Source organism: Fistularia commersonii, chromosome 4 (assembly GCF_037954325.1).
Source record: "Fistularia commersonii isolate RoL2024-O1a breed Wild chromosome 4, RoL_Fcom_v1.0, whole genome shotgun sequence".
Classification (NCBI taxonomy): Eukaryota; Metazoa; Chordata; class Actinopteri; order Syngnathiformes; family Fistulariidae; genus Fistularia; species Fistularia commersonii.
This window is the reverse complement of record NC_141287.1, coordinates 22,405,402-22,425,880: the sequence shown is the minus strand read 5'-3', so window position 1 is coordinate 22,425,880 and position 20,479 is coordinate 22,405,402. Positions and strand designations below refer to the sequence as shown.

Here is a 20,479-nt window from a genome sequence, read left to right as displayed (position 1 = left end):
ACCCAACGGGTTTCAGCTCTATCCATTCTCATCCAGGTCATCCGGACCACACCTCCATTTGCAGAACAACCCTCCTACGCCGAGCTTCTGCACATCAACTTTTCCATTTACGCAACAAGCCACTGTAACCTGGACCGTTACATTGGGTCTAAACCTTAGCAGTGATATTCAGAAACTCTCCACAAGTCATTAGAACTGAAGGAGCCTCTGGGATGTCGGCTGGAGCGTCTTCAAGGGAAGAAACTCGAGTCCAGTTGCCAAGACAAGAAGATCTCGACAAGAATTCCCCAAGACCTGGAAGACTGAGAACCTCCACAGACAATGAAGATATTACACACACACACACACACACACACACACACACACACACACACACTAATAAAGAGGCGTCTTTCTATTTAAGAGAAGAATAATTGCCTAAAGAGAGGAATACAAGTGAAATATATTCACTTGCAACCTGAAAAGGTGTTTCTTGATAACTGCAGGAGGTCCTCACTTGTCAGAAGAAAAAGCATCCTGCTGATTCAGAAGTTGTCAGATAGCATCTGTGCTAAAGCTGCGGCTTGACTTTGACATGAACAGACTCTTGAAGAACTCACACTTCATTTTGAGCGAGGCGCTGGTCTTCAGGTCGGCCACTCTGAAGGTGTACTTCCCCTGGTCCTCCTTCTTCACGTCTTTGACGGACAGCGTGTGACGTCCACGCCGGGACGACATCACGTATTTACTGCCGGCCGAAAGCAGCTTTTCTCCGAAGAACCAGCTGCCCTCCACGTCCTCGCGGGACACGACGCACTCGAACTCTCCAGAGTAGGTCTCCGGCACCTCGGTGTTCTCCAGCTGCTTCTGGATCTCCAGCGGAGCCCCTGAGGTTCAGGGTGGGAAGATGGAAGACCCAGTCAGACACGCAACGTTCTCACGAAAAGACACGTGTTCTTTGGTTTTTCTACGTTCGCGTGAAAACTCGAATGCGGTTCTTAGACTCGGATGACCCTGATGGTCCGGAAGCTACTTAAGCATCTTTGGCAAACATCACCGTATTGAGCTGGTCGGACACCTGCTCAGGTAGGGTTCACCTGTTTTCGTGCCAGGATCGCTCGACCACATTATTTCTTTTGAGCTCCATGTTAGCCTTCAGAGGATGAGTTACAGCCAAAGGCGCGACAAGAGACATACATCTTCTGCCCCCTACCTTCAACATTGAGCTTGGCAGTTGTCCTGACATGCTCATCGTCAGTGATGGCGCAGGTGTACTCTGCATCATCCCTCATTTCCAGCATCAGCACCGACAGGAAGTGGACCTTTCTGTCGGAGTGCATCCGGAACTTGTCTCCAGAGAAGATCTCCACGTTGTTCTTCAACCATTTGACTTTGACGAAAGGCTCGTTCGTTTCACATTCAAAGGTGGCCATGGTGTCCTTCTCCTTGGCGTTGATCTCCTCCAGCTTCTGTGTGAAGCTGATGACTTGTTTTGCTGAAAAAAGGAAACTTTCATCAGACAGCAGTCCACATCAAAAAGCTGCGATCGATCCAATCAAGAGCGGTTTTGTGTTGTGGGTTTGGTACCTTGCACGAGCAGGAAGGCATGGCTGGAGGTCTCTCCAGCAGTGTTGATAGCTTTCACCATGATGCTGGCCGAATCCTCTGCTCGTACCTTCCTGATCACCAGCTCACAGACGTGGTCTTCAGGCCAGTACCAATAAATGCGTTGGGATTTCTCCAACTGAACCCCGTTCTTGAACCACTGGCACTCGGGATCCGGTCTGCCGACGACTCGGACCCTGAACTTCACGTCGTCCCTCTGTGCGACCGTCTGACTCGTGATACGTTCCAGAATCTTGGGCGCTTCCATGCTGGCAGAGAGTTTAACCCTCTCTGGTTTCAGGGGCGTGGCTGTAAGTTTGCGACGCTCCTCCTCCTTCTTTTTCTCAGCCTCCTCCTTCTCCTTAGCGTGGTGAAGGAGCTCTTCCTTTGTCTTCTTCAGCAGGTCTTCATAGGACTCATCTTTTTTGCGTGATTTCAGTTCCACTGCAGTGATGGACTCATAATAGCCCTCTTCTGTCCGGCGCTTGAACTTGCTCCTGAGTTCCTCTGACTCCTCGGTTGACTTTTCATGAACTATTCTCTGGGCCTTCTTCAGCTTGACCACCTCCTTCATCTGAGAGTCGTCCGCTGGTTTCTCGGTCTTCACCACCTCAAACGGTGTTCTCCCAGCTTCGGCTGGAGTCTCGAGCGGTTTGGCTTCAGGAGCCTTGCGAAGATGTGTCCTGAAGTCCTCCTTCTGCTGGATCTCCAGCTTCACGGTGTGCTCGGCTGAGCCCAGGATGTTATCGGCCACAACTTTGACCTCCCCCACATCGTAGGTTTTGATGTCGACGATCTCCAGATAGTAGATACCATCATACCGGAGTCTGTATCTCTTGCTTTTACGGATCAGTTGTCCGTTGAGGTACCAGTTGACTTTGGGAGATGGATATCCAGTGACTCTGCAGCGGAACCGGGCCGCCTCTCCCTCCAGGACACTGATCGATTCAGGCAGAAGGACGATTTCAGGTTTTATTCTTTCGGTTTCTTCCTCAGTGGTGACTCCGGCAGGTCCGCCTTCGTGAGCCATGCGCTCCATCTCCTCGATTCTCTGCACGCCCTTCCTGCCTTCTGGAAGTTGGGACTCCTCGACGAGACCCTTCTCGTCCTTGACGATCAGGGTGGCCGAGGTCTGGTCGACTCCAAACTTGTTGGTGGCTCTGCAGGTGACGACGCCGCTGTCTCTCGCGTACGCGACTTCGTAGTCCAGGCTGCAGTAGCCGAACTCGTTCACCATGCGCAGCCGGTTGGCAGCGGCGAGGGGTTTGCCGTCATGAAGCCACTCCACCACCATGGTGGGGTCACCGATGGGGGTCAGTCTGCACTCAAAATGAGCCGGACCGAAGCGCTTCATTCTGATAGAGGTCAACTTCTTCTTGAACTGAGGTTTCTGCTGCTTCTCCTTGTCGTAAAGATCTCCCTCCTCCCACTGCTCCTGGCCATAACGGAGGTGAAGGGGCTCCACCTCGGGGGGCGTGATCTCCTTGGCCTTGTAGGTTCCTTTGGGGATGATGAGCTTCCTCTCTGGTTCTGGCTCAGCATAGTCCACCTCCACGTTGACCCTGCAGCGCGTGGTGTCCCTGCCGGCCTTGTTGATGGCCGTGGCGGTGTACCAGGCACTGTCTGCGCCGACTGCTGAGGGGATCTTGAATTTGGCTTCTCCTCTGGTTCCTTCAATTCTGCAAAAAATTGTTTGGGTTTTTTTCATTAGAATACCTTTACGTGGAGCCATATGATGAAGATTAGAACATTGGAAAAACGGGACCAGGGTTTGGTCTGAACCTACTTGATGTTTGGATGTTTGTGTGGCGTAACAATGTCACTGTTCTTCAGCCAGACAATGTCTGGCAGGGGGTTTCCAATGGCTTTGACGGCCAGTTCCACCAGGGTTCCTTGTTTGACACTGATGTTCCGCAGCTTCTCTGTGAACTGAGGACGCACCAGGGTTTCTTTCGCTGAAGAGGGAATGAAGAAAGGTAAGAGACCGGAGGGGACTTCACCCACACGGACTACGTTCGAGTGAAAACGTACCATCCACATTAAGAGTGACGGAGATGGACGACCGCCCGGCTCGGTTCTGAGCTACGACGGTCCACTCTCCGGAGTCGTGAGGCACGGCGGGGGCAATGATCAGGGACTGAGTCCCATCCTCTTTGACCACGATCTTGTGGGTGTAGTCACTGACCACTTGTTGTCCTGAGGAACAAACCAACGAACGATCGCTATTTTGGAAAACAAATCCGACGGAGGTCCCGGTCCGTTCCTCGGCCGTCTCGGTTTTACTAACCGTTGTGGAACCAGTACGTGTCCGGCATCGGTCTGCCGACGACCTTCAGGTCGAACCTGGCGGTTTGTCCCTCCGAGCATTTACACGACGCCGGCTTCATGACGAACACCGGCTTGTAGAGCCTCTCCAGCTGAGCCTCGTCCGTCTCGTCGAGCCTTCGGGCCGGAGAGCGGCTTGGAGAACGACTGGGCGAACGTCCCGGCGAACGGCTCAGAGAACGAGGAGACGTAGATCTGAAAGATCATCGCAGGTTTGGTCACCGCGGCCTCCGGAGATCTCGTCCTCGGCGATCGCGTCTCTCCAACGACCGAAGTTGCGGTCACGAGTCCTAGAAGGTACCGGGTTCTCCTGCCGACGCTAGTCGGGCCTCACCTGATCCTCTGCACGTCCGGCTGTGGCGCGTACGCCTTGGGAGTCACCGCTCCGGACGGCTCCACGTACAGCTTTCCGGAGCTGACGGCGTTTCCTTTCATGTTGGCGGCGAAGGCGGTGTAGACGCCCTCGTCCTCGGGCAGAACCACCGGCAGACGCAGGCTGGCCCGTCCGTCCTGCAGAACCTCCATATGGTAGCGTTCTCCGGCTCGGATTCGCAGGCCATCTTTGTACCAGACGATCTGGGGACGGAAGAACATTGTTTCACACCCGCGTTTTCATCCGAGCTTTGAGCGTCCGGCGAAGCGGGAGCTCTTCCTCCTCCGGAGGCCTCGGTACCTTCGGCAGCGGGTTTCCGGCCATCTTGCAGTGGAAGGTGACGCCGACTCCATCCCTGATCCTGTAGTTTTTGACGGGCGTGTCGAAAGCCGGCAGCACCGCCTCCTCGTCCGCTACCGTCACCATCTGCTCACCGTCTTCGGTCACCAGCTCTATGTAGGTGATGGTCATGATGCGCAGCTCGATCTCATGGATGATGCGCTGCTCCATGACGGACAAATGGAATTCCTGCAAAGGTGAGTTGGGTTTTACTGGACTGATCAGAGAAACACTCTGGCCTTCCCTGCTCGGGGTAAATGTGGTTTACCCACAAGGTCCCCTGAAATGGCCCCAACACCTGCCGTACCTGTCCCGAGATGATGGTGGTGGTCATCTGCTTGGTTGTTGTCACCATGATCGGAGCAACATCTCCGGCTCTTGGCTCTTCGACAACCGCTGTCACTTCGGTCTTAAAGGTTGCTTCCTGTGTCTTCATGTAAGCTTCGTATTCCTCTGTTAGCGAGATGCTTAACGTTAGCACATGGGCTCGCACACCGAGCCGCACTCCATGGTTTAGTTGCGCTGCCAACATCGTTCCTATTTAAATAATGTTTACGCTCCCGGTTTATTGCTAATGCAAATCCAAAGGGGCCGTGGACAGCAAAGGAACAATTTGATAGTTCAGGGAAACAGGTTTTCCACACTCTGCGTACGACAACTCTGACGCTTGAATCCAGAGTCAGCAAACATCTGGAGTCAAAGTCGGCTCTTAATTTCTCCCGACGGTCGAAATTGGCTATTTGTTCATTTCGTAAAGAGCTACGACGGACAATCAAACTCAACTCAAAACCTGACTGATTACTTGTATCATCTGCCAAGAGATCACGTCTTCCACCTCACTGATCGTGACTGACCGCCATGTTCTTTAGTTTCAAGTCACATGACAGGATTTTCTGATAAACCTTGAAAACGGACTGTTTTTAGATTTTAAAAACTGAGAATCGTCATAACAAAGAGCGAAAATCTGTTCACACACACACACACACACACACACACACACATACACACACCTTCCTCCAGCAGCCTGGCAGAGGCAGAAACCTCCCCATGCTGGTTCTTTATAAAGACAGAATATTCTCCGGCGTCATCGGCGAAGGTCATGGAGATCTCCAGGCGGCACTCGCCGGTCTCCTTCTTGTAGGCCACTTTGTATCTGACGAACACCAGAGGATGGAAAGTCAGGAGACCCCAGGGAGACCAGCACCCCGGGGTGGAGGTGGGGTTTTCTCCGACGGAGGAGTTTGCACGGCGGAGTGACATTTCAGTGAGATGATGTGGAACGATGCACCTGTGTGACTTCTGTCTGCTTGAAGGACAAACCTGTATCCGGTGGTGAGCGGCACGCCGCTCTTCTTCCACATGACGTGTGGTTTGGGGCTTCCCCCGACTTGGCATTCGAAGATCACGCTCCCTCCTTCCACCAGCTTCTGGACGCTGGGAGTCTTGACGAAGAAGGGGGCGGCGGCGGCGGCGGCGGCGGCCATCTCTGACTCGCTCACCTCAGACATGGTTTCTGTTCTGACTTCCTCAGTTAGTCTGGGGGGAAAGACATTTGAGGTCACCAGATGGAGGCGGACAGTCACCCTCACCGATGCTGAACAAGGGGGATGATGTTCGTTCGTCGTATCATCGCGAACTCACAGTCGAGCGGTTTCGACGTGTTCGGTCACGTCACCGACCTCCTCTCTGCTCTCGATGTCCTCAGACACTGCAAGACAAGGACAACATCAGCCCGTCCCGTCTGGCACTCCCGTGACGGCCGCGTCATGTGCCGCGGGTCATACGCAGCGCTTCCTGTTTACTTGGCCATCATGAAAGGAAACAAATTTTTGCTCCTTCGTGGAAGGACTCTAGTGCCTTCTCAATGATTCCTGCCAAATTTGAGCTATTTCTCCACCGGGCTCATGCTGATCCGAGTGCCGAGAAGGCGAGAAGCTGCTCGAGTCGACCGTCTGTCCACTGACCCTGAACGAGCAGGTAGCAGGAGGTGCTGACGGTTCCCGCCTCGTTTGTGGCGGTGCAAGTGAAGCGTCCGCTGTCCTCGGCGAAGGCCTCACGGATCACCATGCGGGCAAATCCATCTCCGTAGCTGATCTGGAAGTCAATAGAACTCTCGATCTTGTAGTCCTCCCTGAACCACATGATCACGGGGGCCGGCTGGCCGTCGATCTGGCACTCCAGGGTCACCGAGTCGCCCTCCGTCACGTTTGTGTTCTTCAGTCCCTGCGAACCGAAACACCCCTCAACTCAACACATTCCTGATGCCGCATGACTGGACGGTGCTTTGAAAGAGAACTTACAGACACCATGGTGGGCGGGACCACGGCGCCAGCAGAGGAGGCGGACGCTGCTGCCTCCATCACCTGCAAGACAAAGAGTTATTAGCAAGCTGATATTTGGCATTAACAGCGAAAGAGTGGTCCGGGCGTCACTTGGAAAACACAGCAAACAGAAGATGGACGCGACAGCGAACCGACACGTGACAGTAACAACACAAGAAGAGATGGCGAGGATGACGCTGTCAGTGGGCTCGACAAGCGTGTTACAGTTTTATTTGGGTGAACTGGGATCCTGGATTTTGACAGAAACGAAGAAAACCGGACGAGGTATCGAGAGCAACCTCTGATGCTCGCAGAAATGGGAAGTTTGATATCTCTGTGCAGGTGCAAAGACTAGAATAACTCCAAGCAACCCTGAAACAGCGGCTCATAACATGTCAGAACATCTTCAAGTCGGACTGAATCTACGAAAACAGATTTAAAATCAATCCGGTCACGACAGAGTGTGATTTTCCAAACAGATGTCTCCGGTGGGTTTGGTAATTGTGCCATCCCATCATCTGCCGGGCACGGATCGGTGCCAGCTACGATGGCGTGCCGTGGGGTTCCCCGAGGCTCCGTCCTGGGCAGCTTTAGAAGGACGCCCTCCTACTTCAACCAGTGTTTGGTGTCAAGCCCGTCCTCCAGCCAATCAGACTAATCACTAATATCCAAATCAAAGTGACATTTTTGGGTAACCAATTGTAGGAAAGGAGTCCTACGTGGATTTAAAACGGCAGCGAAAAACTGCAATCACAAGGTTTCCCAAAAGCATTGACTGCATGAACCCTGGCGACGCTTCGCTCCTCGAGAAGGTCGTCTTGAACATTAAGAATGTCCCTTTCCTGGAATGCCTGGTATTTTCCGTTGGAGCCGATTTTCAGATTTGCACGTCTGTCTCGCTTATCATCGCTACGTCCTGGCCTCTTTGTGCAAATACGAATCGGGACGCCAACGCTGAGGGTGAAAGTTGTGAGGATCTGACAAACTACGACATTTGATCAAATCCGCACCCGAAGCTCAGATTCAATCATCAGGTTTTCTTCTGTTAAATCCGTCCCGATGACCAGTTTACAAACCTGGGCTTCCCAGTCCTCATACGCTCCCTCCTCGCCCCCCGAGTACGACACCCCCATCTGTAACTCCGAGCCCAACTGACTCTGGTACTGGTCTCTGAACGGAGGGGGGACGGACTCCGGTGTCGCTCGGGTGTCTCTACGTGACGGACTGGGAGACTTGACCGGCCTGATGACCTTTCTAGTGGCGGCCGAAGACGAGGAAAACTCTTTCTGCAGCGCCGCCATGGCGGACCCGGCGATGGAGACCTGGCCGAGCCACAGAGGAGGAACAGCCACATCGTAATCAAGACATTAACCACAGCAAAAGGGGGCGGAGCCTGCCGTTCATTAGTTTTATTAAAGCTACAGCGGGAGAATACGTCGGGATTAATACGTGGAGGTTTTTATCAGGGGGAGGGAGACGCGTCTTCATTTCTACTCTAAGGTTCACAGCAGCTTGGCTTCTCAGGCAAGCAGTAAGAACCGGCCGACCCGGTCCGGGAGCACCGAGACCTCGGCCCGCTTTCTGCACCGACAAGAAGAAGTGGCTCTACCTGGCCGGTCGTTTTGAGATGCGGCAAAGCCTGGTGTTTAATGTGGCGGTAACTAAGAGTTTGGTGAAAAGCCGCCGGCGTACCCTAAACCGTGTCAAAGAGAGTCGTCGTTTTACGCATTTGAATTCCATCTACTGGCCCCGGAGGTCCTTCCATGGACCCGTCTCTCAGAGAGAGATGTTGCTGTGCTGATTTGTAAACTCGACAACAACATCCGAACTGTTCCGTCCGTCCGGACGACTGGACCGTGAACGGGTATCCACGGGTATGGACGTTAGCTTTAGCGTTGGCGTGCTACCATGAGCGTCCGATTCTGTCGGACGTAAAAGACCGAGACCAGGTGAGCTTTGGGACTCAGAGGCTTTGGCTACCATGTCTTTGAGCTAACGGTGAGCCAGGATGTCCCCGGAGTTCTTCTCGGTGCAGGTCACGTCCACCTGCTTGCCTGAGCTCTTACCTCCCAGCTAGAATCTGGTTTGGGGACAGAAACTTTGGAAACCGTGAAATGTGGAACTGGAGACACGGCAGGACCAGTGTCCACACGGGAGGAGATTTCAGTCGCCCTCTGAATCTGGAGGCACCAACAAAGTTCACAGGGCACGTTAGAATAAGAGCCAGACATCTTGGGATGAGATTTAACCAAAACAAGAAAATTATCAAGAGACTTGTCCTCCCGCACGCTTCTTCGGTAAATCAGTAAAACGCGTGTGTTTGCTTTGGGATTTTCTTTCTGGCCGCCTGGGAGTCGATGCGGTCCGGACAGAAGGTTCCGGTAAAAGTCGCCCGTCCCGAGACGCGGTCAAATCTCTTGATAATGTCTGGGAGCCGGCGGCCCGTCTGACCTGCGGCGGCGCCGGCGTCGGTTCGGCCGTAAACTCTTGAGCAGTCGAAAGCATTCGAGCGTCCTGCGCGCCCACGGCGGCCCGGCTGTCGCCAAACTCCTGATCGACACGCTCGACGGCCGCCTCCGTTTCGGCTCCGCCGCCCTCGACCTGCACGGGCCGCCGGACCCGAGCCAGGTCCACGGCGGCCACCACGGTGGCCAGCGCCCCCGCTCGTTTCCCACCCTCAGCCTGGAGACACAACCGGGAGCACATGGATCTCAGAACCTCCGCGGTCCAGCGGGCGGTCAGAAGCAGGCGGGTGTTTGAGGGAAACGCCAGCTTTTTCAATGAACTTCCAATTGTGACGATGAGCGTCTTCTCAGTCGACCCGAGGACCCGAGGGGGTTTGAGCCGTCCCCGGGAGGCGTCTCCGGGTTTTTAGCTTTTTGAATTCAAATACAGCGGCGACACCTTCCTGCTTCTGTCAGACACAAAAAGTGAAGAAGAAATACTTGAAAATGTCCACGGCGTCCGCGGGCGTCGAATCGACTGGACTCAAAGGAATCTTTGCCCCCCGGCTGCGACCGCCTTCCATCCTTCTTCAAGTCGCCCGTCCAAAACCTACGGCTCGGGCAGCGACGCCCGGGCTCCTGCGCCGCCGGGACGGACGCCGGGTTTGAGTCCAGCCGGTTCGACCCTCTCGGACGAGGACGTCCACCTTCATCGCCGTGAACAACATCAACTCCAAGTGTTTGCAACAAAACCCTGCGGCTAAACGAACCCGAGGAGCCCAGATCCGGGTTCCTTCTATCCTGAGAACAAGCTGAAGGAAAGCATGGCGAAGATTAAGAGCATTGAGAAGAGCATCCCGTGTGTGTGTGTGTGTGTGTGTGTGTGTGTCATGCTGGAAAGCAGTGGATGGAAACACAGTGATGCGTGACTGAAGGAGATGAAAACATGTGACTCAGCAAGAAAACCAAAAAAAGAGGTGGTGAAAAAAGAGCGTTGTGTTCCAGAGATGAGGATGGAGAGCCGCCTGCTTGGACGCACCTCTTCTTCCTTCCTAAAACCACTATGGAAACCAGGCAAGGCCTCCTGACATGTGGACTTTTCCGCGGCGGAGTATCGGTGAGTTGTCGATTCTTCAGGGTAAAATCGGAGGAGGCGTCCGGTGACGAACTAAAAGCCGTCTCCTCCTCCGGCATCCGCTGGAGCCTCTTCATCCGATAACCTCACGTCATCATGATGACCAAACATCTCAGAACATCAAGCTCTGCCGCTCGCGCTGCCGTCGTCCAGCTCCTCCTGGAAGTCTTCATCCGCCGGTAGCCGATGATCAAATGCCATCTTGAACGAACCAGGAAGTGACAGAATGTCGGAGGACAGGAACGTGGAGTCAGAAGACCAGGCTTCGCTGGTCGCCCACAGAAAGGGGCTCAAAATATCCCTCAGAAAACCAGAGAGATCAGGCAGCGGCAGGAGGAGCTGGTTCGCACGCCTTTTCAAAGATAATTCCTAGAATTTCCAAACATTAATGGAGAAATTCAGACGACGTCGGTAAATCTGAGCGGGAAAGTGTCACACATTTTGGAAAAAGCCACGGGAAAATCCCCGGCGAATCAAAAGCGTAAGTAAACGTGCTCGTTTGTTTCCATGAACGGATTCCCTCGTGTGCATCGGCGGGGCGGCAGTCCACCGGCAGAAGCAGGGATGGCGGTCCTGAGCCGCATCGCCAGTCTAGAAACACACCTCACAAATACAGGTGCTCAGGTAAAGATCTCACGCTGTTGTTCGAATCAAACTAAATCATCTGGTCTGCCGTTTGGATTTGCTGACAAAACGGGAAAGAAGAAAACCTCCCGATTCTCCGGTCACCCGTCCGACGGGAGTCTGTGGATTCTAAGCCTCCATTTTAACACCGGAGGACAAAAACGTGGATTCTGAGGCTGCCAGGAAGATTCCAGGGTGAAGCTCAGCGACCGCTAGAGCCCAGCAGAGGGAGGCAGGAGCCTCCTTCCTCACCTCCTCACCTCCTTCCTTCCTTCCTTCCTTCCTTCCTTCTTTCCTTCCTTCCTTCCTTCCTTCCTTCCTTCCTTCCCTCCTTCCCTCCTCACCTCCTTCCTCACCTCCTTCCCTCCTTCCTTCCCTCCCTCCTTCCCTCCTTCCCTCCTCACCTCTGTGACGGCGGTGACCTGCTGCTCCCAGCGCTGCTCCCCTGCGACCGCCGTCACGCTTCTCACGCTGCTGAAGGTCGTCCCCGAAACGAAGTCCGCCTGTTTCCACGGCGGCAGGACGTCGCCGGCGGCGGCGACCACCAGCCGGCGGGTGGTGACGGGAGACTTGACGGGCCTGATGGGGGACACGGACAGTCTGGAGGTCGGGGAGGCCGGCCTGCGGGGGGGCGGGCAGAAGGTTAGACGTCCCGCCGACGTCATTGGTCGATCGTGACGCGGCGGCGGCGACGGCACTGACCGGACGGGCGTCGGCGTGGGCGCCTTCACATGTCTGACGGGCGACGGCGACTGTTGGCGTCCTCCGGTCACCTTGGCGACCAGTGAGGGCGGCGTGGGTGACTTGGATGTGGGTTTGGGGGGCACTCTGGGGGGGGTCTTGTGGGTGAGACTCAGCTCAGAAGATTCCATCTGCATCTCCATCATGCCGGCGGCCTGGAAACTGGTCTCCACTCTCTGAGGACCCACAAGGAATAGGAACCAACGTGAAGCCGCGAGATGAAAAACCTACATTTCTTTGGTATGTTTTTTATAAGTTGATTCATTTGTATGAGTTGAATCATCAAGTCTTACATCTCAGTTGATATTTCAACTTCCATGAATTTCAATTCGATCTTAAACGTAATTTTCTACAAAAGCAAAGTTAACAGGTTGTTCACTTTGGCAACGATTACTTTAATCTACCGGACAGAGCGGAGCTCCACGACCTCTTCTGGACCAGGGGACACTTTTAGGCATGAAAACTCAAAATCAGTTCAGAAACCTGAACCGCACGCGTCTCCACGGCGACGAAGCATTCAGAAAGATCACCTCGGGGAAATGTTACCTTTTCCACTCGAGTCTGACGCGTCTGAGACGTTGAAATCACGGTCTTGGTTTTCTTGGCTGGAACGACTTCTTCACCTGGACAAACACGTGTCAGAACCTCATCGTGTGTTTGCTCTTCACCAGCGTGGAGCAAATCACAACATGTCTTCAGGAACCAGGAAACACTTGTTGGCGAGGTGGACCCCATATTTTCAGTTTGTTTGTTTTGGGATGATTGTTTTTGGGTGATCTTGTTCCAAAGTGAATGTTCAAGGACAAAGGTGTCAAACTCTGGCCTGCGGGCCACATTTGGCCCAAACTGTAATTATATTTGGCCCACAAAGCCAAACCCACTGACCACTAGAGCCGGCCTGCCGGGACAGTCTGCAGTTCATGTGTCGCTAGTTCTACAAATCCCAGGATTTTCTGCCGGTGTTTTGGCACGAAAATCCCAACAGGGCCCATAAACGCCCTCTCCTCGGTGCACAGCGGTCATAGCGACCTGATGCTAACACTGGCACCCTGATAGTTAGGCAGAAAATGGGATTTTGCATGTGTGCAATATTAAGTTATATATTGTATAGTATTAAGCTCTGCTTGTTCCATTTTTAGTTTTTAAGCAACACTGTTTGTGTCCAAATGAAAAGGTTCATTGTTCTATCTGGAGGGAGATTTCTTTCAATAAATATCAATGTTGGCCCACGACTTTCAATTTTGTCCCAGTGTGTATTTGAGTTTAACAGCCGTGTTCCAGTAGGTTCTCCTGGCTGCACAGCGCAGCTCCAACCTCCACCACACATCTTCCCTGGTCCGTCGCGGCGGCCGGCGCTCACCCTGGACCAGCAGCTCTGCGGTGGACGTGGCTCGTCCGCTGCTGTTGCTGGCGGTCACAGAATAGGTGCCGGAGTCCTCCGGGAAGGCCTCGGCGATCAGCAGGCTGTGCAGATCTCCCTCCTGGAGGATCCTGAAGTCGGCCGAGCTCTGGATCTCCGCTCCCTCTCTGTAGAACTTCACCGCGGGCGCCGGGATCCCGGCCACGCGCGCGTCCAGCCTCACCTGGCTGCCCTGTCTCACCGAGGAGCTCTGGAGCCTCTGCAGGAAGTTCGGCGGCGCCGTCTCCGCTGCCGAGAGAAAGCGAGCCGGTTTGGGCGGGAGCCGCGGAGGCCGACGCCGTCCTCGCCCCGGCGGACGCCTCACCTGTGACCAGGAGCTCGGCGGTGCTGGTGGCCTGTCCGGCGCCGTTGGTCGCTCTGACGGAAAACCTCCCGCTGTGTGCGGCGGTCACAGCGGGGATCTTCAGGACGGCGCGGCCGTCGCCGAACGAGATCTGGACGCCGGGCAGAGCGGCGGCGGAAAGAACCTGGCCATCACGAAACCAGCTCACCTCGGGAACCGGAGAACCTGAAGGGGAGGCGGAGGAGCCGCGGGTCAGAGGGACGGATCGACGCCCGGGGAGCTTAGCATTTCGCCTAGCTTTCCTATCCTAGCGTACGCTAAAGCGGCGCTAGCATGCGGCTTAGCCCGACGTCTCAAAAAAGGCCGGTTGAATCGTCAGGAGGGGGCGCTAATGTTGCCGCGCCGGCTAACGCTAGGCGTATCTCGTTAGCTAACGAGCTAGTCCAGGGTCTCCTGAGCCGCGTGTCCCTGACAGGACGGGAAGTCCGACACACACGTGTCGGCCGCCGGCTGAGATTTGGGGGTTCTTACCACTGACTTGAGCCTGGAACGTCGCGGCACTACCCTCTAGTGCCACGACGCTCTGCAGCGGCTGCGTGAACGTCGGTGCTTGAGTTGACATGTTGGTCGTCGCCCTGCAAGGAGAAACACGCATGAGATGACATCGGAACACGGACGGGTCTTCGTCGATCCGTGCACGCATGCCGACGGTACACCGCCTGCCTTCGGTCAAACGAAAGGTCCCTCACAGGTCAGAGACGGGTTTCAGAGCAGCTGCCTGAGCGCTGATACCTCTCGTTCCTTCTGTCATCTCTGGAGAACCTTCTCCCGGAGCGTTTGTCGGTGGCGGTGAGCTTTTTTTTTCATCGCGCCTTCCTTTCGGTTCGACCTCGGCCAGTATTTGTCAACACGCTGGACTCCTGCAACCCGACTGACTGGGACGGCAGGTCGGTCTCGAGTCCAGGCGACATGTTTGTTTTGTTTTCCTTCCACACCACCATCTGCAGCGGCTCCATGTCTGTTTTCGGTCTCTACAACGTGAAGTCCTCGGCCGTCCTTTCTGCCCTGACGCTCGCCGCTGGAACCCCAGGGCCGCCCGAACCGGGATCCATTAAAATGTAAAGAACCGCCCCGTTTGCGTTTCGGAGCCGAGTCCCGGACCCCAAGCCAGACCTCAGTGCTTCGGGTCCTCGAGGTCAAAAACCAGGACACAGAGAAGAATCTAGGAATACTTTGAGAACCTGCTTCGTCCCGGCAGAGCTTCAGCGGGACAGCTGGGGCTATTAATATCGGCGGGGCTATTAATAAAGGGGGCGGGGCTTGTCGGAGGGCGGACGAGGCTGACGGGCGGCGGCAGCTGGACGTTGAAGGAAGAGCTGAGTGAAGCTCTAAAAAAAATCCCGACTGCTACGGAGAAAAGATGGTTCCGCTCAAAACCCTGGAGACCCTGAGAGAAGTTCAACCACAGCCACCGAGAAGGTGCCGGGTGATTGAGGAACCTCTGAGGAGAAAACCAGAATGTGCAGATGTTGGTCGAGGAAGCGGAGCTGAAAGGACGAATCCAGCAAAAGGACAAGAACTGAGAAGGACAAAAGAAAGACGACAGACTTTGTCTTTCACTTCCAGCGGGTGAAACTACGACCGAGGAGCCGCGACACCGACGACCGCCGAGAAGACGAGATAAATATAGCCTCGGCTGCTCACCTGACAATCAACCAATCAATCAATCAATCAATCAAAGGAGGGAGGGTTTGACATCAGACGTGTCTTTTCATCTACTTGTTTCAGTGCCGCCAGCAGAGATCGCCATGGAGACGGAAACACAAGGGAATTGTGATTAAGGCTAAAAAAGTGAATTTATTTCAGGTTTTTTTTTTAGGTTATATAAAATTTGAGCAGTTGAGTTTTATTTGACGTTTAGATTTGTTTTTCAAATCTAATTGTGTGATTTTTATTCGGGTGTCGATCAATCAGGAGCTCTCGCATCACTGCTCTTTCACCGACATCCAAACATCAATACAGATATTGATGACAGAATCCGTATCTGTTTTGTTTTTTGTTGTTTTTTTTTTTTAACGGCTGACAAAAAAGAGACGGCAGTTTGAAAAGAACGATTTTCTCTCAGTTTTTCCAGGAGAGTCGATCAATTGGATTCATCAATCGAATCCATTCCAGCGTCTGAAAACCAGACAGAACATTCATGAGGTTTCTCCTGCGTGGGGAATCTTTCCGTTCATCTTCAGGAGCAGATATTTAATGTTTAATTTGTTGTGCCTTTATGTTCCTCATATTTTGTTGTGTACTGATGTAGTTTCCATGGTGACGGTTGCTGCGTTTTTTTATTTGTTTTTTGTTATGTTTTTTTTTTTTTTACTGATCAGTCTGTTTTTTCTTGATACATTTTTAAAAAACATTTTGCTTTTTAAAATATACTGGTGCATATCAGTTATTGTTATAAGAACAAATAACATACATTGAGAATGATAAGAATATGATTAAATAATATTATTGTTAGAGTTGTTAGAACTGAATAAGATTAGAGTCCTCGGATTTCAAAATGACCCAAAACCAAACTTTGCCTGGACATCTTTGTTTGTTTGTTTGTTTGTTTGTTTGTTTGTTTGTTTGTGTCAATAAATCTTGCGTAAACTTCATCTCCTGTTTGGTCTGAGGCAGAGAAAACCAATTTTGATTTGCACAAAAATCCCAAAACGTCAACCTGGGCTCAGGCTTGAGGGGGCGGAGCTAATCCCAGCTGTCGCTGAGGAGGGGGCGGAGCTAATCCCGAGGAGGGGGCGGAGCTAATCCCGAGGAGGGGGCGGAGCTCGACCCCGACTGCTCGGCTGTCCATCAATTAAATCATCAATTAAATGATTTAAAATAAAATAAAAGTCCATCAATTGAAATTAAATTAATTAAATTAATTAATTTGATTAATTTGATTTGATTAATTATTAAAATGATATTGTATGTTTTGATTGCTTGTTTGTTTTCCAGTGATTCTTTTTGTTTCTTGTTATTTCTAGCGTCGCTGCTCTGGTTGCCATAATGACCAGAGTTGGAGGTCTGAACTTTGTCGAGGTCAAATATTCAAATTGATTTGAATCATTTCATTTGAAGATAAAGATCAAGTCCTCGCAGGAACCTTGTTCTGCAGGAAACAACGAAGGAACTCACTTTTAACGTCAATGATGGTAAAATTTGGAAAAATAAGATCATTTTAAAAACATTTATTTCTACCACCTAAATATTTATAAATACCATCTATGTGTCATTTGTAATTATTTCCAGCATTTTGAAGGTCTATTTTCCTTCTGTTCAGATCGAACCCAACAGAAGGTGCAGTGTGTATGCAGTGTGTGTGTGTGTGTGTGTGTGTGTGTGTGTGTGTGTGTGTGTGTGCGCGTTTGGGTGTCTCTGTCCAAAAAAAAAAAACCCCTCACTAACCCCAGCTTACTGTTCTGTATATTTCCTGTGCATCGTGTATTTGCAAGTGTATTTGCAGTCCTTATGTCCTCTATTGTAAATCGCTTTGGATTAAAGCGTCTGCCAAATGTAATGTAATGTAAAAGGTGCAGTTCTGCCTGCGGCCACTAGGGGGCTTCAGCCGGACGCTGAGGAGGGTTCCTGCAGAAGGTCCAGGACCACAGAGTCAGAGTGAAACACCAAGATGGTTTTTAAAAGCACGGGGCCTTGTAGGTTTCCTATATGTTTCCTATAACAATCTATAACTTTTTCCGACCTTCAGTCGCCATCAATAACCCATGATGTCGTCAGCGTTTGCCTTCAAACGCTCCTCGAACCTCAAATAAATCTGATCAGAAACCTCTGGACTTCCTGTCCAGATATATTGATCGCACGTGTCAGGGAGCACAGAAGTACAGTCAGGTTCCCCTCGAACCTCCTTCCACCAAATCCCACCCGGCCGGATTAAATGAGTAAATACGACAGCGCGTGATCTCCGCTCTCTAATGGCAGAAGCGTCGACCTTATTGACGAGCAGTTCGTCGCACGTGTCGGTCGATCTTCAAGCCAAAGACGCGACTCCTCCTCACATCGGCCGATCGCCGACCGGCACCGATAGCCGACCGATCGACCCGTCCGTCTGCCGATCAATCGCCGATCGGATCTCAATGTCACGTTGGCTCAAACCTCCGACGCCCAGCTAATGTTTCCAGGGCAGAATCCCAGCGACAGATATGGCCGGGGCCAAAAGTCCAAAAATACCCCCCCCTCCCCACCTTCACCCCCGGGTATGATTGACAGCCACCATGTGTCACCTATGGGGGGCAGCGGGGGGGTAGCGGGGGGGCGACCTCGGTTCATTTCCTTAAAAAGCCATCGGGCCTCCAGCTGGCGCTCCAGCCGGCTGCCCTCAGCAGCTATTCTTAACCCCTGCACAACACACACACACGCACACACACAAACGCACACACACACACACATACAAAATGTACCTAACACACAGGCAAACACAAAAAATGCACACACACACTAAACACACACCCTCTGAATGCACGGTTACTGCAGAGTTCAGCAGGACCGGGTGACCTGGGCGACGGGTTCTACTCACTTGGGTCACAAGGCGGCGGCGGCGGTGGGACGGAGCCCGGCGGCGAGGACGCGCTCCGTATCCAGAAAGTGGCGGTTCCCCCAAAATCCAAGGTGAGAAGCCTGCAAACCCCCCCTCCGAAAACAAAACTACGGGCGTAGTTCTGCTCCCCCTGGCGGTCCCTCCACCCGGGGCCAGGACGGGAATGCTGCGACTGCTCAGGAGGGCCCTCACGGCGCCGGGGGCTTTTATAGCCGGGGGGCCGCCCGCCTCGTCGCCCCCGCCGAGGAGCCCCATTGGTCGCCTCCTCCGGCCGACGGCACGGGGCGGCCGATCACCTGGGCCGGCCGAACGCGTGACTCCTCCCCGAACCCCCCCCGCCCGGCAACATCTGACCATCTCAAGTGCTCGCCGTTTGTTTTTCAAAATAAAATGTGGCTTCCGGAGGACTTTCGTCGCGAGAGGACTCACTTATTGGCTCGACGTCTCACGGCGCCAACGCTTCGGACGCTCCTTCCTGGTCGCGGCCGGCGGTCTGGACGGCGGCGGTCTGGACGGCGGCGGTCTGGACGGCGGCGGTCTGGACGGCCCGCGGCAGCGGAGCATCGCCGACACTCCTTCACACGCCGTGACCTCCTTACGTGATCGACTCGTTTCTTATCCTTGTTTTCACGCCGTTCTCACTCTGCTTTTCCTAATGTTCCCTTGTCCTTTTCTTTCCCATTCAGTTTTCTATTTTTATCCTCGCCGTTGGCGGCGTCACTTGTTTCTTCTATTTATAGGTCTCTTCTATTTTACATTTATTGATACGGTTATTGTTGCGCCGCCGAGACGGTGAATTCCCCCAATGGGGATCAATAAAGTGGAGCCTGATCATAAGCAGAGGTGAAGCGGACCTGAGGGCCGAGGAGATCAATACCTGATGACTGCCTGCAGTGTGCCGAGGAAATGATGCTGTGTTATAATTATTGTTATTATTGTGGTTATTTCTGTTATTTGTGTCAAAATGAATACTGAAATCATAATGTGATTATAACCCTATTTATTATTATTATGAGTCATTCTGAGATTTCATACTATAATAATTATTTGTTATTTACCATTATTGTTTCTGTCTTTGGAATCATTATTTGTTATTGCAATCATGATTGTAATAATTACAGATAATCGCCTGTGATTATAACGGTCATTTTTTAATTGTAATTATTCTCATGCTTTTGAATTATAGTTATTATAATCATAGAATTATAGTTGTTATTTTTGCTTTGATTATTCTTGTCATTGTAACAAATTATTTCTGTAACTATAATTCTTGTGATTATAGCAGCATATTTACTATTCTAGCTGTCATTTTTGTTGAAATGATTCATGCGATTGTTATCTTAATCATAACTGTAATCTAGTTTCCAATCATAAGTGTAATTACATTATTGACACATTATCGAGTTTGAAAAACAAATTTCTTCATCTTTGGTCAAAAGTGTCTCATCCCATCGGTTTGAAAATGTGACGATCGAAAGTCAGGAAGGAACGAAGGAGCGAAAGGTTTGTGATGAAGTGAGTTTTCTAAACTGTTTTGGGGAAAGTGATCAGCAGAGTGAGGACCAGGAGGACCAGGACCAGGAGGACCAGGACCAGGACCAGGACCAGGAGGACCAGGACCAGGACCAGGACCAAGAGGAGGACCAGGACCAGGACGAGGACCAGGACCAGGACGAGGACCAGGACGAGGCCGAGGAGGCCGAGCGTCTCCGAGCTGAAGTCTGACTCATTAAATAGCTGCCGACCAAAAGGGGTCCCGGCTGCTCCTGTCAATCATCTGCCCTCGGTTACAACACGACGCCTCACTGTTTACACTCCGCCTCCGTCCCCATTGGCCCTCGCCGTCACATGACCTGCCGGAGGCCGAGGGCACCCGGCGAGGTTTGGTAACCGGGTTCGGCCGCTGTCGGTCCTCCGGGACGGATCCGTTCTTTTATTTCTTCACTTTCCTTCCTAAAAAAAAAAACAAAAAAACAAAAAAAACAGTTCATTTCTTCTGCTTGAAGTCTGGGAAGGAAAACAGGAAATGAGGGACGTCTCGCTGTCGGACACCCAGAGGGAGTGAGGTTTACTTCCTGATCGCCCCGCACACCTCCCAGCCAGCGCACTTGATGGTTTTATTGACGTAAAAAATAAATAAGGACTGACGTTCAGGACTTTTTGATTTCTCCGTCGGTTGTACTGACACTCTCGACACCCAAAACCCTCCGTCTGGCTGAGGAGGTTGGAGGTGCAGCGTGACAAGGACTTGGTGCAGGAACACTAACCTGACTTCATGAACGTTGGCGTTCTCTCT

At 52.4% G+C, this 20,479-nt stretch overlaps 1 protein-coding gene across 2 annotated transcripts in view; it reads right to left on the bottom strand.

The window, feature by feature from the left end:
• LOC147235142 (titin-like) overlaps positions 1–14,268 on the bottom strand; it is a 155,954-nt gene extending 141,686 nt beyond the window's left edge. For both annotated transcript variants that reach the window (XM_086146018.1, XM_086146019.1), the window contains exons 1-23: positions 14,121–14,268; positions 13,611–13,814; positions 13,247–13,534; positions 12,433–12,509; positions 11,848–12,062; positions 11,550–11,766; positions 9,394–9,624; positions 9,009–9,122; positions 8,019–8,264; positions 6,922–6,984; positions 6,586–6,844; positions 6,263–6,329; positions 5,942–6,157; positions 5,632–5,774; positions 4,929–5,074; positions 4,583–4,810; positions 4,244–4,485; positions 3,872–4,104; positions 3,616–3,780; positions 3,371–3,539; positions 1,567–3,263; positions 1,193–1,474; positions 600–866 (exon numbers count right to left, since the gene is read on the bottom strand). In XM_086146018.1, the coding sequence (XP_086002144.1) occupies positions 600–866; positions 1,193–1,474; positions 1,567–3,263; positions 3,371–3,539; positions 3,616–3,780; positions 3,872–4,104; positions 4,244–4,485; positions 4,583–4,810; positions 4,929–5,074; positions 5,632–5,774; positions 5,942–6,157; positions 6,263–6,329; positions 6,586–6,844; positions 6,922–6,984; positions 8,019–8,264; positions 9,009–9,122; positions 9,394–9,624; positions 11,550–11,766; positions 11,848–12,062; positions 12,433–12,509; positions 13,247–13,534; positions 13,611–13,814; positions 14,121–14,244 (5,893 nt within the window). In that variant the 5' untranslated portion in view covers positions 14,245–14,268. The remainder of the gene's footprint in view (positions 1–599; positions 867–1,192; positions 1,475–1,566; positions 3,264–3,370; positions 3,540–3,615; positions 3,781–3,871; positions 4,105–4,243; positions 4,486–4,582; positions 4,811–4,928; positions 5,075–5,631; positions 5,775–5,941; positions 6,158–6,262; positions 6,330–6,585; positions 6,845–6,921; positions 6,985–8,018; positions 8,265–9,008; positions 9,123–9,393; positions 9,625–11,549; positions 11,767–11,847; positions 12,063–12,432; positions 12,510–13,246; positions 13,535–13,610; positions 13,815–14,120) is intronic.
• Between the last annotated feature and the right edge of the window lie 6,211 nt (positions 14,269–20,479).